The 14,418-nt window shown below is 51.7% G+C and overlaps 1 protein-coding gene across 1 annotated transcript; it reads right to left on the bottom strand.

Moving 5' to 3' along the window:
* Positions 1-801: 801 nt before the first annotated feature.
* On the bottom strand, positions 802-14,148 carry ATF3 (activating transcription factor 3). Its single transcript, XM_084779949.1, has 4 exons — positions 13,334-14,148; positions 7,483-7,726; positions 3,457-3,564; positions 802-2,090 (listed from the first exon to the last, which is right to left on the bottom strand). The coding sequence occupies exons 2-4, from the start codon at positions 7,720-7,722 to the stop codon at positions 1,893-1,895; spliced, it is 546 nt and encodes a 181-aa protein (XP_084636075.1). The 5' UTR covers positions 7,723-7,726; positions 13,334-14,148; the 3' UTR covers positions 802-1,892.
* Positions 14,149-14,418: the final 270 nt, after the last annotated feature.

The following is a 14,418-nucleotide window of genomic DNA, read 5'->3' as shown; positions in this document are numbered from 1 at the left end:
TGAATGTAATTTGCAAAAAGGATCAAGCTGGAAAAACATGCGTACGTTTTAAGCATATTTATATGTTCAGAGAAACTGATGGCTAAAATATTTAGCAATTTGGATTTCCATTGTAAGCCAGGCATGGTGGAGCACACCTTTAAACCCAGCACTGTGGAGGCAGAGGCAGCACTCAGGGAATTGAAGGGCAGTCTGAACAGAAAGTTCGAGGCCAGCTAGGGCTACGGAGTGAGACTGCCTCAAAATAAAAAGCCTCGGTGCGAACAGTTGGTGTGAAGGACACACAGTGCTCTTCCAGGGTTCGTCAGTGAGAAACTGAGCAACAGACTAAGGAACAGGGTTAGAGTGGGCGGGGAGATGGCTCAGTGCTGAAATGCTCTCCTGGTCTCTGTGGGCAACCGTACTCCACACACCCTTCCCACCCCCCAAAACATACCTGCATGCACATACATAAGTAAGAATAAAAATAAATTGGCCTGGAGAAATGGATCCGCAGTTAAGAGCTCTCAATGATCTTGGAGAAGATCTGGGTTCAATTCCCAGCACCGACAGGGTGGCTCGCAACCCTCTGAAACGCCAGTTCCAGGGGATGCAGTGCCCTCTCCTGGCCTCCTCAGGTACTGCATGCATGTGGCACAGACATGTACAGACAAAACACCCATATACATAAAATATAAATTAAAAGCCCCTACCTAGTGTTCTTCCCATGAACAAAGAAACCCATACACTAGTTCTCGGTGCTGACCACCCCGTGACCAAGAGGCAGGAGCCAGCAAGACAGACGCTTTGGTTCACCATGTCTTGTTCTGGTATTTATTATGTTGACAGCCCAGGAATACTGCGAATAAATAAGTAATACTTTCTCTTACAGAAAACTGTAATGATACTATTGAGTAGGATTAGACACTCTGAGGATTTCACAGAAACATCAGAATTTTAACAGTAGCCAGAGTCCTGGTGGCCAGGAAGGGACCTCCCAGCGGAAATGCTCTGGGCCACATCTCAAGACAGCTACAATAAAAAAAACAATGCCACTAACACCCTGTTAGCCTGGCCCTACACTTGGCTTCAAACGCACGTCTTCACAGGCTGTCACGGAGTGAGAGGAGTGTCCTGCCCTTTGGAAGTTGGACTTGTGCCTTCAGTCTGCTGTCGCACCCAGGTTCTTCCTCAGCAGTGGGTATGGGGTTGGAGGCGTCTTCTGTCGGCACAAAGTGGCACGGCTGGTCATCGGGCCAGCTCCACTCCCCTGGGGTCGGCAAGCTCACGTGGCCACCCGATTACTTTTGAGGGATACGGTCCATGACAGCAGACCCCAAACTCTCAGAAATTGGGTCTGATGAAACTCCTGGAAAAACCATGCCAATGATTGTGCAAGGCAAACAGTTAAATAGTATAACACCTGTTCTGCAATGAGTGCCCTGCGCACAGCCATTCTGGGACGGAACGTCGTATTTTCTAGAAAGCACACCCTGGCCATTGGACAACCTCCACAATGAGCGTTCTTGCTCCGCACTCCCTAGGAGGGACATCTGCCAGCCACAGTGGAGGACGTGGCCCCACCCCACCTACAAAGGCATACACTTCTGCATCAGTCCCATCAGTGACCCCAGCCAGGGGCCAGCTACGCTGCCATCTGAGGATGGCCGGGACGGTAAGGCCTAAGTCCTGGAGTTAGCGAGACGAAGGATGTTCCTGCCTGGTCCACCGTTCACTTGGGGGCAGAGTGGGACAGCAGTAGTCAGCCACCATAGGCCCTCCTGCCCCAACGGCTCTCAGCCGCTGAGATTCTAGAAGTACGCGGAAAGCCAAGTTTTCTAACTGGCTTCAGGGTTTGGGGTGGAAAAGGAGGATTCAGTAGGGACTCCCCGGTAGCCCCGTGCCTCCGCAGCTTAGCTCTGCAAGGTCCCTTCTTTTATCTGTTGGATAAAGAGGTTCCTCTCGTCTTCCGGAGTCCGCCCGTTCTGAGCCCGGACGATACACGTGGGCCGGTGCAGGTTGAGCATGTAGATCAGGTGCTGTTTCTCATGCTTTAGCTCCTCGATTTGGGCCTTCAGCTCGGCGTTGACACTTTCCAGCTTCTCCGACTCCTGAGGGACAAAGGACAGGGGCTAAGCACCTGGGGGGTGGGGGGGAAAGGCGACGGCAGGGGTGGGGCGGGGGGGAGTGGGGGGCAGGGGTGGTGGCGGGAAAACCACCTGGAAAGAGAGGCCTGCGGGAGGAACTCTGCTACCACAAAGATGGGAGCACAGAGCTCGGTGGGGGGTGGTGCGGACCCTGGAGAGGCCTCCAAAGCTGAGACGTGTGAGAGGGCTTGGAGATAGCCCTGAGCCAGGCTGCCAGGCTGCTGAAACTGCCTTAACACCACGTGGTCAGAGAAGGCTGCTGCAGCCCTCTGACCACACGGGGGTCCCACGGCGGGTGGGGGTGGGGGGCTCTTTGGGAACTGGGGAGAAATCCAAACAGGTGGTATGGAGTTCGCTCTGTGTCTCTGATCTCATCAAGACGCCCACAGCCACAGGGGTGTTCTCAGAAACCCCGAAGCTGCCCAGGTTTTCACTGACCCTGAAGCAATGAGCAGGTGATTGGAGACTACAGAACCCGGTTTAATGTCTCTGCCAGAAACTGGCCTGCACACACTCGGGGGACCGGGCATGGCCTCTGCAAAGACTTCCAGGCGCTGTGGCCTGCCTTGCCTGTGAACCTATGCTGTCGCCCTGGTGTTTCTTGTGGAGTGCCAGCCTACCAGGGTGCTCAGTGCTGGAAAAGACAGGTGAAGTGGGGCAGAGTTCTCCCAGGCAGGAACACAGGAGCTACATCTGGGTCACCAGAGAAACTTGAAGAGAGTGACAAAGGTGTGGTGGCGCACGCCTTTAATCCCAGCACTTGGGAGGCAGAGGCCAGCCTGCTCTACAAAGCAAGTCCAGGATAGACAATGCTAACACAGAGAGACCCTGTCTCAGGAGGGGGAAAAAAAAGCCATTGGCAATAGCAGGGTTTTATTCTTTTGTTTTAGTTGGTAAAACTGGCGAGTAAAGTCTCTTTAACTAAGCTAGCATGACCCAAAAGTATAGAAACTGCTGGGAGTATATGAACCAGTGTGTGGCACGGCATGCATGTGGAGGTCAGAGGTCACTTTTAAAAATCAGTTCCCTCCTTCCATGGTGGGCTATGGGTATGAAACCCAGGTTGCCAAGTTTGTACAGCAAGCGCCTTTACCCGTGAGTCAGCTTGCTGGCTCCAGATACTGAAGTTTTTAAATCCACAAATCTCTGTTCTATATACCCAGAGTCCCCTCAATCATGCTGACAGCTTTGCTCCATCCCCTGCCTACAGCTGGTATTTTTGCACCACCTGTGCGTCCGGTGGCAGCTTTAACTCCCCTCTGCCAATGACGCAAAGGCTGCTGAGGGCAGGTGTGTGAGCCCCAGGCAGGGGAGCCTGGCCAATACTCACTTTCTGCAGGCACTCTGTCTTCTCTTTTTTCTTGTTTCGACACTTGGCAGCTGCAATTTTATTTCTTTCCCGCCGCCTCCTTTTCCTTTCATCTTCTTCAGGGGCCACCTATGAAACCCAAAAGGCACACATTTAAGCCACCATGAACCCAAAATATCAAGGCTGTGGGGGTTTTGTTTTTAACCATGTGTGTGTGTGTTGGTGTATCTATGTTTGTTTGTGTGTATATTTGCCACATGCATTCATGGTGTCTTCAGAGGCCAGAGAAAAGCATTGCATCCCTGAGAGCTGGAGTTATAGGCTGCTGTGAGCCACTAATCGTAGGTGCTGGGGACTCCAGTCCCCTGGAAGAGCATCAAATGCTCTTACCCACTGAGCCATCTCTCTAGCCTCATGCTTAGATTTTTGTGTGAACTCTCTTTACACATATGTGCATGCACATACTTAATCAATAACAAAAATCTAAAACCTGTTCATTCAAGTAGAATCACATTTGAAATTAGTAAATTAAAATCTAAACTATTTTTGGGCTGGAGAGATGGCTCAGTGGTTAAGAGCACTGACTGCTCTTCCTGAGGTCAGGAGTTCAATTCCCAGCAACCACATGGTGGCTCACAACCATCTATAATGTGATCTGATGCCCTCCTCTGGCCTGCAGGTGTGCATGCAGGCAGAGCACTATATACATAATAATAAATAAATAAATCTTTAAAAAAAAAATCTAAACTATTTTAAAAATACATTTAGATTTTGAAGTAAGAACTGTAATTTTTAAATCGATAGCTGTTGGTATTTTGATCAATGTGCGCACACACACATGCACGTATGCACACGCGCGCGCGCGCGCGCGCGCGCGCACACACACACACACACACACACACACACACACACACACAGGGCTTTGTAAGTGTGTCCTTCCCCCTGGAGTCATTTCCTAGCCACATTCTCCTTCAAGTAGTGCTGTTGTGGGAGAGTGTGGCACCTTTGGGGTGGGAGCCTGGCTGACAGGGATGCACAGCTGGCAGAGGTGGGCTGAGGCACAAAGAGGGGAGTGTTAACTCCTACCGCACTTCTGAGCTTTGCTTCTTGAGCCACAAAGATGTGCACAAGCTCTCACCACTGGGCACGGAGCCTCCATGTCTTCCCTGCACAATGGACTGTATTCCTGAACTGAAACAAACTTCCCCAGGTAGTGTCTGTCACTCACTTGACGGCAGTGACAGGAAAATGACAAACGGTTCTGTCTTTACTGGGAGCATCATGGCACATCCTTCCCACGAGGCCAGTGAACTCCTGGAGAAGATGGACTTGAGACCATCAGTGGTACCAAAATGGTATTAATAAGCCCAAAGCTGGATGCTACTGGTGGGTAGATTACTGAACCACCTGTTGATTCAGCCCGTACATCATACTGATTTTGTGTGGGTGTTCACCCAAACCCTAAGACTTCAGACGCTTGAGCAAAGAGCACATCCAGCCACTGAACTCTGCTTAAGGCCAAAGTCTGGCTGGGATGAACTGTCATGGTGGACTGGCCAATGTCAGACCCCATCAACTCTGGGACACCATGACTGACCCACTCCTGACCTTTTCCTAGTCTTCTGAACCAGAACACACTGTGGACTGAGGCTGAGATCTTGCAATCTACAGAGGCAAAGCCCAAAGAACCCTAACCCGGAATTTCTATTTGTGTGTGTGTGTGTGTGTGTGTGTGCGCGCGCACGCGCGCGCGCCTCAGGACTACAGACCCAGGATATATAAAAATCGTACATACACATGCACACACACACGCACACACACAGTGGGGCCACAGAGAGACAGCTCAGTGATTAAGAGCATTTGCTGTTCTTGTGGAGAATTTGGGTTTGGTTTCCAGCACCTGTATGGTGACTCACAATGGTAACCCTAGTCCCAAGGGATCCAAACTCTTTCCTGGCCTTTGTGGGCACCAGGCTTGCACACAAGTGCACACACATTCATGCAGATAAAATGCTCATGCACATAAAATAAAAATAGAAAATGTAAAACAAAAGTATGAAAATCAAAGAACCAGAAAAAAAAAAAAGAATTATACTGGTAATATGGTAAATTAAACTGTATCTATAAGATTTTTTTTTTTTGAAGATTTTGATACTCATCCCTGTAATTCAGAACTGAAGAGGAAAAAAAAGACTTTTATAAATATATCCTTTCCTTAGAGTCAGAAACAGCCTGGGAACATCACCTGGCCGCTCTTCTTCCTCTAATGACCTCCCAACGGTCCTTCCCAACCCATCCACCTATCTAGCCTCCCTTTCCCATTTCAAACTACGCCATCAGAAAGAGACCTTCCAGGAGGCCCCAGGCTCCAATCTTCACTATCTAGTACTGGACTTGATGTCCACGACTGTTTTACCCTCTCTGACCTCTGAGCTAGCTGGAAGCGCAGCAAATGCCCCTAGTGGTATCCATGGCAACAGCATCATAACTAGACTCCTGTCCCATTCACTGGATGCTATGAACCAGGCTCCCTTCAGACCTTCCACAGATGTCAGTCCTATTGACCAATCTCTTTTTACCCCCAATTCTAGGGATCACATGCAAGGTTTTAGCCTCTACCACTGAGGTACAAGCCCAGTCCTCAGGCTCCTCTAAACCCACATCTTTTGAGCCACTTTCACTCCTTGACCCAGGCCTGCAATCACACCCATTAAGTAAACTTGAAATAACCTGAACCAAGAAAGGCTGGCAACGTTGCAAGAGTCCATCTCTGACATTCTTGAGGCAGCATAGTTACCAGCAACCACAGCTTAGTAAGCCATGTCTGTTATTCCGGGTGTCTTATGGAAAGGTTACTCAACGCAGAACAGTACATGTGTATGAGCAGGCGTGAGCCCAGAGGAAACACATACCAAGTCTGTGAGCATTGAGGCTAACCTCCTGGTCCTTGGGTCCTCATGGTGATGACAATCACCACGATATTCCTTGCTTGCCCACTCACATGTGCACACTACACCTGCCCACTCACAGGTGCACACTACACCTGCCCACTCACAGGTGCACACTACACCTGCCCACTCACAGGTGCACACTGCTCCTGCCCACTCACAGGTGCACACTGCTCCTGCCCACTCACAGGTGCACACTACACCTGCCCACTCACAGGTGCACACTACACCTGCCCACTCACAGGTGCACACTACACCTGCCCACTCACAGGTGCACACTACACCTGCCCACTCACAGGTGCACACTGCTCCTGCCCACTCACAGGTGCACACTGCTCCTGCCCACTCACAGGTGCACACTACACCTGCCCACTCACAGGTGCACACTACACCTGCCCACTCACAGGTGCACACTACACCTGCCCACTCACAGGTGCACACTACACCTGCCCACTCACAGGTGCACACTACACCTGCCCACTCACAGATGCACACTACTCCTGCCCATTCACAGGTGCACACTACACCTGCCCACTCACAGGTGCACACTACACCTGCCCACTCACAGGTGCACACTACACCTGCCCACTCACAGGTGCACACTACACCTGCCCACTCACAGGTGCACACTACACCTGCCCACTCACAGGTGCACACTACACCTGCCCACTCACAGGTGCACACTACACCTGCCCACTCACAGATGCACACTACTCCTGCCCATTCACAGGTGCACACTACACCTGCCCACTCACAGGTGCACACTACACCTGCCCACTCACAGGTGCACACTACACCTGCCCACTCACAGGTGCACACTACACCTGCCCACTCACAGGTGCACACTACACCTGCCCACTCACAGGTGCACACTGCTCCTGCCCACTCACAGGTGCACACTACTCCTGCCCATTCACAGGTGTTCATTAATGCATTCTGTTCTTCAGTCCATTATCTTTAAGAGAATTTTAAACACTGTCTGGCAGCAGTGTTTTTGGTGATTCTTATCCCCACCTCTATGCCTACTGAATATAGTGGAATGTGTACAGTGTGTGATACATGTGTGCTCAAAGAAGGGCCACAAGTTGGCAGAACTCACCTCAGATTTCATGACTGACATCTCCAGAGGTCTGTTGTTGATGGTAACTGACTCCAGCGCAGAAGACATCCGATGGCACAGGTGCTTATTCTGGATGGCGAACCTCAGCTCTTCCTTGACAAAGGGAGTCAGGTTAGCAAAATCCTCAAATACCAGTGACCCAGGAGGTGAGAGGCAGGGGACGATGGCAGATGCGCTGACTTCCGAGGCAGAGACCTGGCCAGGATGTTGAAGCATCATTTTGCTGAAAGACAAATTTAAGCCCAAAGTGCTTCAGGGGTCCTGAGGTGTAGGATCCAGTCATCCTGAAGTATAGCCTGCCTGCCTCAGAGTAAAGTCCCATCAGCCCCCAGGCTTCTGCTCTGTGTTCATTTTATGCCCATCCCTTGCCCATAGCTAGAGAAATTATAGGAAATAAGGGAAGGTAAATTGCTGTTGTTTTGCTTACATGGACATGTTGTCAAACTGCCTCCTAAATATTTCTGTTCATACTCATTGACCAGTGCTGCTCTCAACCTTGGTCAGCTTCTTTTTGCAGCAGGTAACTGTTAATGCAGAGATTATAACTGGGCAAGGTAAGTGTTCCATCCTAAACAGTACACACACACACACACACACACGCGTGCGCGCGTGCGCGAGACTCAGGGAACAACACTGGGGCTAAATGGATCTAAGAGCAGGCAGATAGGAGAATGCTGTGGGTTTCTGGACATGACGCGGCTGTTTCACTCACAGATGTGGTACCTGCACGGGGCCCATGGCAGGCTAAGCCTACCAAACATTCCGGCATGGCTTAGAGAGGGGAGCACAGGGACCCAACCCTAACCTAGGAGCTGCATTGCTGATCAAAGGGGCCACTTAATTCAGTAGGATAGCCACAGGTTTAGTTGTCCATGTGCCAGTAACTAACCCCACACCCATGCAAGTAATGCTAATTAAATTCAATGGACAAAAAAAAAAAAAAAAAAATCATGCTATCCTCATTGTAAGTAAGACAGATTCTTAAAACACACAGCTCAAAGATCCAACTGAAATAAAGATTAAGAGGGTTGACTTTGCAGGCTCTTCTTTTAGTTTGGCTGATCACAGAATAGCACCCAAAGAGAGAGAAAAACAAAAACAAAAACAAAAACAAAACAATAAAGCAAAAAACAGAACCTTCTATAATCCCATTTTCAGTCTCCTTTTCAAAAAGAAACGGAAGACACCTGAAATCAAGTCACATCTGTTAGCGAGTGGAAGTAAAACCAGGAAGTCAACAACTTGAATTCAACAACTCCGTGGCGGAAGTTTCTCCTGCAGGAAGCTGGGTCAGGGGTGGGGGAAGGTGAGAGTAGCTGGCCGTGTTTCTTCTCCCAGCCCTGGGCAGGGAATGGCGGTGCTAGGAGCTCGGGCCCTGCACAAACAAGCAGCCCCTCCTTAACAAGAAGGCCCACAAAGGGAGGACCTCAGGGCAGGAAAAAGCGGGGAGTGAGGGCTGGATTCATGGGGGGCGTTGTTTAGCTCTGAGGTGCAAGGAGTGAGGCTTGGGACGGGGGTCGGGGGGGGGGGGCAGAGGGGGATCCAGGATGAGCCTGGTCAGGATGGAGCAGGTGATTTGGCTGTGGGGCTCGGTCCTCATATGGCAGAGAGCCAGCAAACCATCACTGAAGCTCTGTCCTGCCCAGCACCGGCCCACCACAACGCCTGCTGGCCCAGTGGACAACTGAATAAGCAAAGTAGGGATGAGGGGGCCTGACCAAATGGCCTCGTCCTTGTGTAGGTGAGCAAACCCACAGCGGGACCAAGGAAAATCAAGGGCAGAAGCAACCTAGGAGAGGAGTCCTGAAGTCGCTTTCTAGTGTGGACTTGGGGCAGCCATGACTGCCACCCCCCTTTCCCTGAAACAGGAGCAGCGAGTATGGTGACTGTACCAGGACACGGGACACACTAGTCATCAGCCCAGTCCCAGAGGAAACCTTCTGGCAAGTCTCTAACATTTAAGGAGAAACTTATCTACCTTGTCTCCTTGGAGCCTTGTGAGAACCCAGGGCTGTAAAACCCTTTTTATACATGAGTTAACTGAGATTTAGACAGATCACATTAACGTGGGATAGTATGGGGCGGGGGGGGGGGGGGGCATGGAGATTTGTTTTGCTTGGCTTCAGAATTCATGGTCTTACTTCATACACTGCAAACCCAAATAGTATACTACATTGAACAACAATAAAACAACAAAAACAGAGCAAAAGCTGTGGGTGGGTAGAAGCGGGTGGGAGGCCTGAAACAGACACCGTGCTGAGGAGACTAAGCAAAGATCCCTAGGGAACCCCTCAGCTCTGTTCAAGACTCCTTCCTCCTCTGCAAGGTGGGCTGTGTGTACCCTGTTCCCCCACGAGTGTTGGCGAGGAGCTTGGGAAATTATACAAAAAGATACTGTGGAAAACATTCTGCCCAGGAGCTGTGCTGTGGAGGGCCGGCTGCTCTCCCGTGGAGACTCAGTGGGGTCTGGACACATTCTGCGCCTCTCCTCAGTATCCCCTTCCCTGGAGACCAAGGCACACTGGTGGAGGCAGAAATTCCAGGCCAGCAAATGTTGCCCCCTCCAGCAGTCAAAAGAACTCAAGAAATGTATACAATTCTCTCCCAAACAACAGGGGTGAGAACAGAAGTTCTCTTAATTGGATGCTGTAATCCCGTGACTGCCAGTCTTTCTCCGCTTCCGAAGCCAGAGGCTCAACATCCTCCCATACATCCTCACTTCCCCTTCCTTCCCAATGTCACCGAAAACAAACAAACAAACAAACAAACACAGTTAAAGGGTGGAGTTCAGAGCTGCCGCTGGCCTGGCTTTCATTTGCAGGACTGGATGGCTTATTTGTACTCACTGGTCTGAGCCACAGCAATTCAGGGTGTCCCTTTAGCCCCCCCAGTTATGCTAATTAATGAGCCCCTGGAGCTCAGAGTCTGCTGTTTGGGGCTCCCCACTTCACCCCCACCCCACGCCCAATCCTTAGTGTAAAGTCAGGAAGACAGAATGTCAGTGGTGTGGAATGTTTTTGTGAGAAGTGGGGGTGCTCAGGCTTACTTGGGGACACAAACACACTGTAAAGCTGTAAAAGCTTTTCTGATAATCAGGTGGCTCCGTCTGTAAGATCTGGGTTCTTGCCCTTTCTGGTTTCTCTTGCACAGAGGTCCGGCTGTGTCCTCCAGGGAGACAGAGTTTGAAACTTGTTTGTTTTCAGGAGCTGAGGGGAATGTGTGAGGGTTTGGGGGTGAGCTGGGCTGAGCTAACTTTACAGGACACAGAACTGTCTTGTAGCCTTCCCTCAGGACTCACATCCGTGTCTGCCCCAGCCTCACCACTTTCAGTCGGAAGTTATGCCACATCATTGGCAATTTCATCATTTTCAAGAAAATGAAACTTTTCTCATTTTTTTGAACTGGAAATTCAGCTCCTACATTTTATCTCCAAGTAGCTATGCTGGCTCTGAATTTTCACTTTTGATTTCCACTTCCTTCCACTAAGCTGTCTGCAAACCAAGCTATGGGACTAGGGAGTCAGCGGCCACCTTTCCCTGACTCTGCATCCTGTTCTTTCTCCTGTTTGAAGGCTGGAGGTGCAAGGCGGGGCTTCAGGGTCAGAGACAGTGTTCCCAGGGCTGAGCTCCCACTCACAGCCCACTCATGAACCAGAGGCTTTCTAACCTTCAGTTCCTGTCGGAGAACTGTGATCCACGTTGCCAGTCCCCTCCCAGGGCTGTGGGAAAGGACGCATCACATGCATGCACGTAAAAACATAAGGAATCAACATTCCCCCACACCCCCACTTTAGAGAACCTGAGTTAGTTGTCAATTCTGTTTAGTTATATTCGTCAGGAACTGACCGGAACCCTCAAGAATTTCAGGCCAGTCTGTGACAACCAGCGTACTATGGCTGACAGCTGTGATCAGCCATAGTATACTGTAATTCACTGTGTAATTCACACCAGGTGAATTACACCCCACTATCTGCTGACGCCAGCGCTCCTCTGTTACTGTTGCGTTGTCACATAGGAAACCATTTCTTTCTAGAAGTTCCTGTGGCATCTTGGCTACGTCCCTCCTCTTCTGACCGGGTACCCCTACAGCCAGTTCCTTAAGGAACCCCAGACTCACAGAGCACCCAGCATTAGAGTTGTCTATATCAGACCTCCCCATTTTGTCCTGTAGTAAATCGAGGTCCAGGAAGGGAAGCACTTGCCTAAACTCACAGAGCTGGAGGGTGGTCCGGTCCTGACTGGTCCTGACCCCCACCCGCCTTCTGCTCACTCTGCACCACCACGAGGACCTATCTGTTCAAGTAAGCAACCACAGAGGGCTGCCGACCAGTTAGGTAGGTAAGGACTGAAGAGCCCCAAACCTACCATACTACAGAAGAGGCTTTGACAAAATGAAGACACAGGAAACTGGTGTGCAGAGAAAGGATTTGGATAGCCACAGGTGCTGGTCAGCAACGGCTGAAGCCTCCAGATAGAAACTGCAGCAACCCTTGCCCCACCCTCAAGCAAAAGTCTGTAGGTGGTAACATTATCCCACAACAAATGCCACATGCAAAACATGTGCTCTCCTCTTGGTGACACATGCCTGTAATCCCAGCAATTGGGAACCAAGGCTGGAGAATTGCCATGAGTTCAAAGCAGGTTGCAATAGGGAGACCCTGTCTCAAAAAAAAACCCTTTTTTTTTAAAGGCAAAAAGCAAATTTAGAAAGACTGTGATCTATATAATGAAATCAAGGAAAATAAAATGGCTAGGAGGAAAATACAAAAATGGGAGTTTAAAATGTGGGGTGGGAGCAGAGAACCAAACCAACGGGAGAAGCTAGGGAGAGACAGACAGGGAGAGAAGCCCCCGTTCCCGTCCATCTCAGAGACCAGTTAGTGACACTGGGTGAGGAGCCTCCCTCGCTCTTGAGCCCCCCTACACCCCCGCCGCTTTTACCTCAGTTATTCACTTTAAAACCTGAAACTTTCTGTCAAAACCCGGCTATCTGAACCACACAGCACCCACTGGCAGAGAGGTGCTGGGCGTGGTGGCCTGTAGTTTCAGCACTCGGGAGGCTGAGGCTCTTCGAAAATACAAAGCAAAGAAATCCAAGGGCGGCTTAAAAGAAAGCCGGAGCCACAACGATTCACAACAGCGGGTGAGGCTGGAGGTGACGTCCCACGCTCAGCGGCTCGACTTTACGGGAGCCGAGAGCTCTCCGCTGTCCGCCCCGGGACAGAGCGACACCAGCGCTCGCCGCCTGCAAACTTGTCCGAACTCACTTTCGCTCTCAGCCCTCGATGGTGTGCGGCCACCTAGAGCTCGGCTCTGAGGAGCGCAAGGCGACCTCCAGCGGCTGTGCCGGACCTCGGCCCGAGCGTCCCTACCCCATTCATTTCGCTCGGTACCGGGAGCTGCGCTTCCACAAGCCGCGGCCACCGCGCCTCTCAGCGGACTTAGGAGAGAGCCGCTCCCGCTCTAGCGCCCGGAAACAAACGGATGGATGGAGTGGACCGGGGTCGCCAGAGTGTGGGTCACCCCGCGCACCTGCACCCACCCAGACGGCCTTTCGTAGCTTCAAGCTGAAAGCGCGCGATCTCCTTGGTTCCTGGACATCTTTCACACCCCGAGTCAAAACAGAAAGTTCGTTCTTTCACTTTATCAGAAACTTTTCGCCCCCCCGCTCCCGCTCAGAGAGGCAGCGGCAAGGAACAGCTCAGCCAAGCGATTGTGGCCAGGAAATCTAGGGCTGGGGTCTCGAGTGGCGCAGGGGTCCCGGGACTAGGGACCAGAGAGGAATTTAGGGTAGGAAGGGCAGCGCTCCTCCTGGTGTCTCTAATGCTCACCTCCAGTTTTCACTCGGGGCGGCCAGGGTCCAGAGAGCGGCCAGAGGCGGTCCGTCTGTTCCGCAGGCGGGCGAGCACCAAGGGCTCGGCGGCGGCGCGGGAGCCGGGGAAGCACCGTACGCAGCGCGCCTCTCTGAGAGAGACTGTGGCTGGGAGCGCGTTGCATCACCCCTTTTAAAGCCCTCGCGCTAGCCGGGAACTCGCTTAACTCCAGGTTACCAATCCCAGGCTGACGTAATGCTATTAATAGCTTCTAGGGAGAACTGGCCAGAGGAGGGGTGAGGAGGGACGAGGGCGGAGCGAAAGGTGGGTGGAGACCGCGGATTTGGTGATGCAAGTGCGAGAAGGGGCGGTCACCGTGCGTCCAGCGCGCCTCGCACGCAGAGGACACACACACCCGCCCGCCCTCTATCTCCATATCAGGCTGGGAGCCGCCCGGGCGCACGGCCAGATGTGCGTATTCGCTGCTGCGTGTTCCAGGCATGAGCCAATGGTGCCCAAGCCAGCGGCATGACTCCACCGCCCTGGCATCTCTCCCTCCGCTAGGTTGGGGAAGTGGGGGGAGGGGTGCTGGGGAGGCGGGTCCTGGCAGTAGCCCAGACTAGGTGAGGCTGGGAAGCGGGCACGACCTTTCTCTAAAATGCGTAGTCATTTTCCCCCTAAAACTTCAGGAAAAGGCACCTTCTCTGGCCCGTGGCCTAGCTCAAGGAGGGGGCAGGGAAGGGGTAGAGATGACAATCTCCCGCGTGAAGGAGGTACCCAAAGTTACCACCCGGTAAAACCACTGTTACCGGCCAGTGTGACCTCCCCTGCCACGCGCCGGGCTAGCGGCCGTGGTTTAACGCAAGACATTCGGCTGGTCTCGTGCTCCCACGCCCGCGGCGCGCGCACACTCAGGAGCCTCCGGACTTGTTAGGACCCCAAGGTGCTAGTGATGTGTTTTATAAAACAACCACAAAACATTTTAAATGAGCAGGCAATTCTTCGCGAAACCAAGACTGCAGAAAAGAGGAAAGGTTTGGAGAGATAAGAGGCTATCCCGGGCCGAGCTAAGAAGGGGCTGGAAAAAACTGCTCGGCGTGTCC

The sequence above is a fragment of the Acomys minous genome (assembly GCF_964271855.1).
Source record: "Acomys minous genome assembly, chromosome: 1".
NCBI classification, from domain to species: domain Eukaryota; kingdom Metazoa; phylum Chordata; class Mammalia; order Rodentia; family Muridae; genus Acomys; species Acomys minous.
The sequence above is the reverse complement of the archived record's forward strand: the minus strand, read 5'-3'. Positions and strand labels throughout refer to the sequence as shown.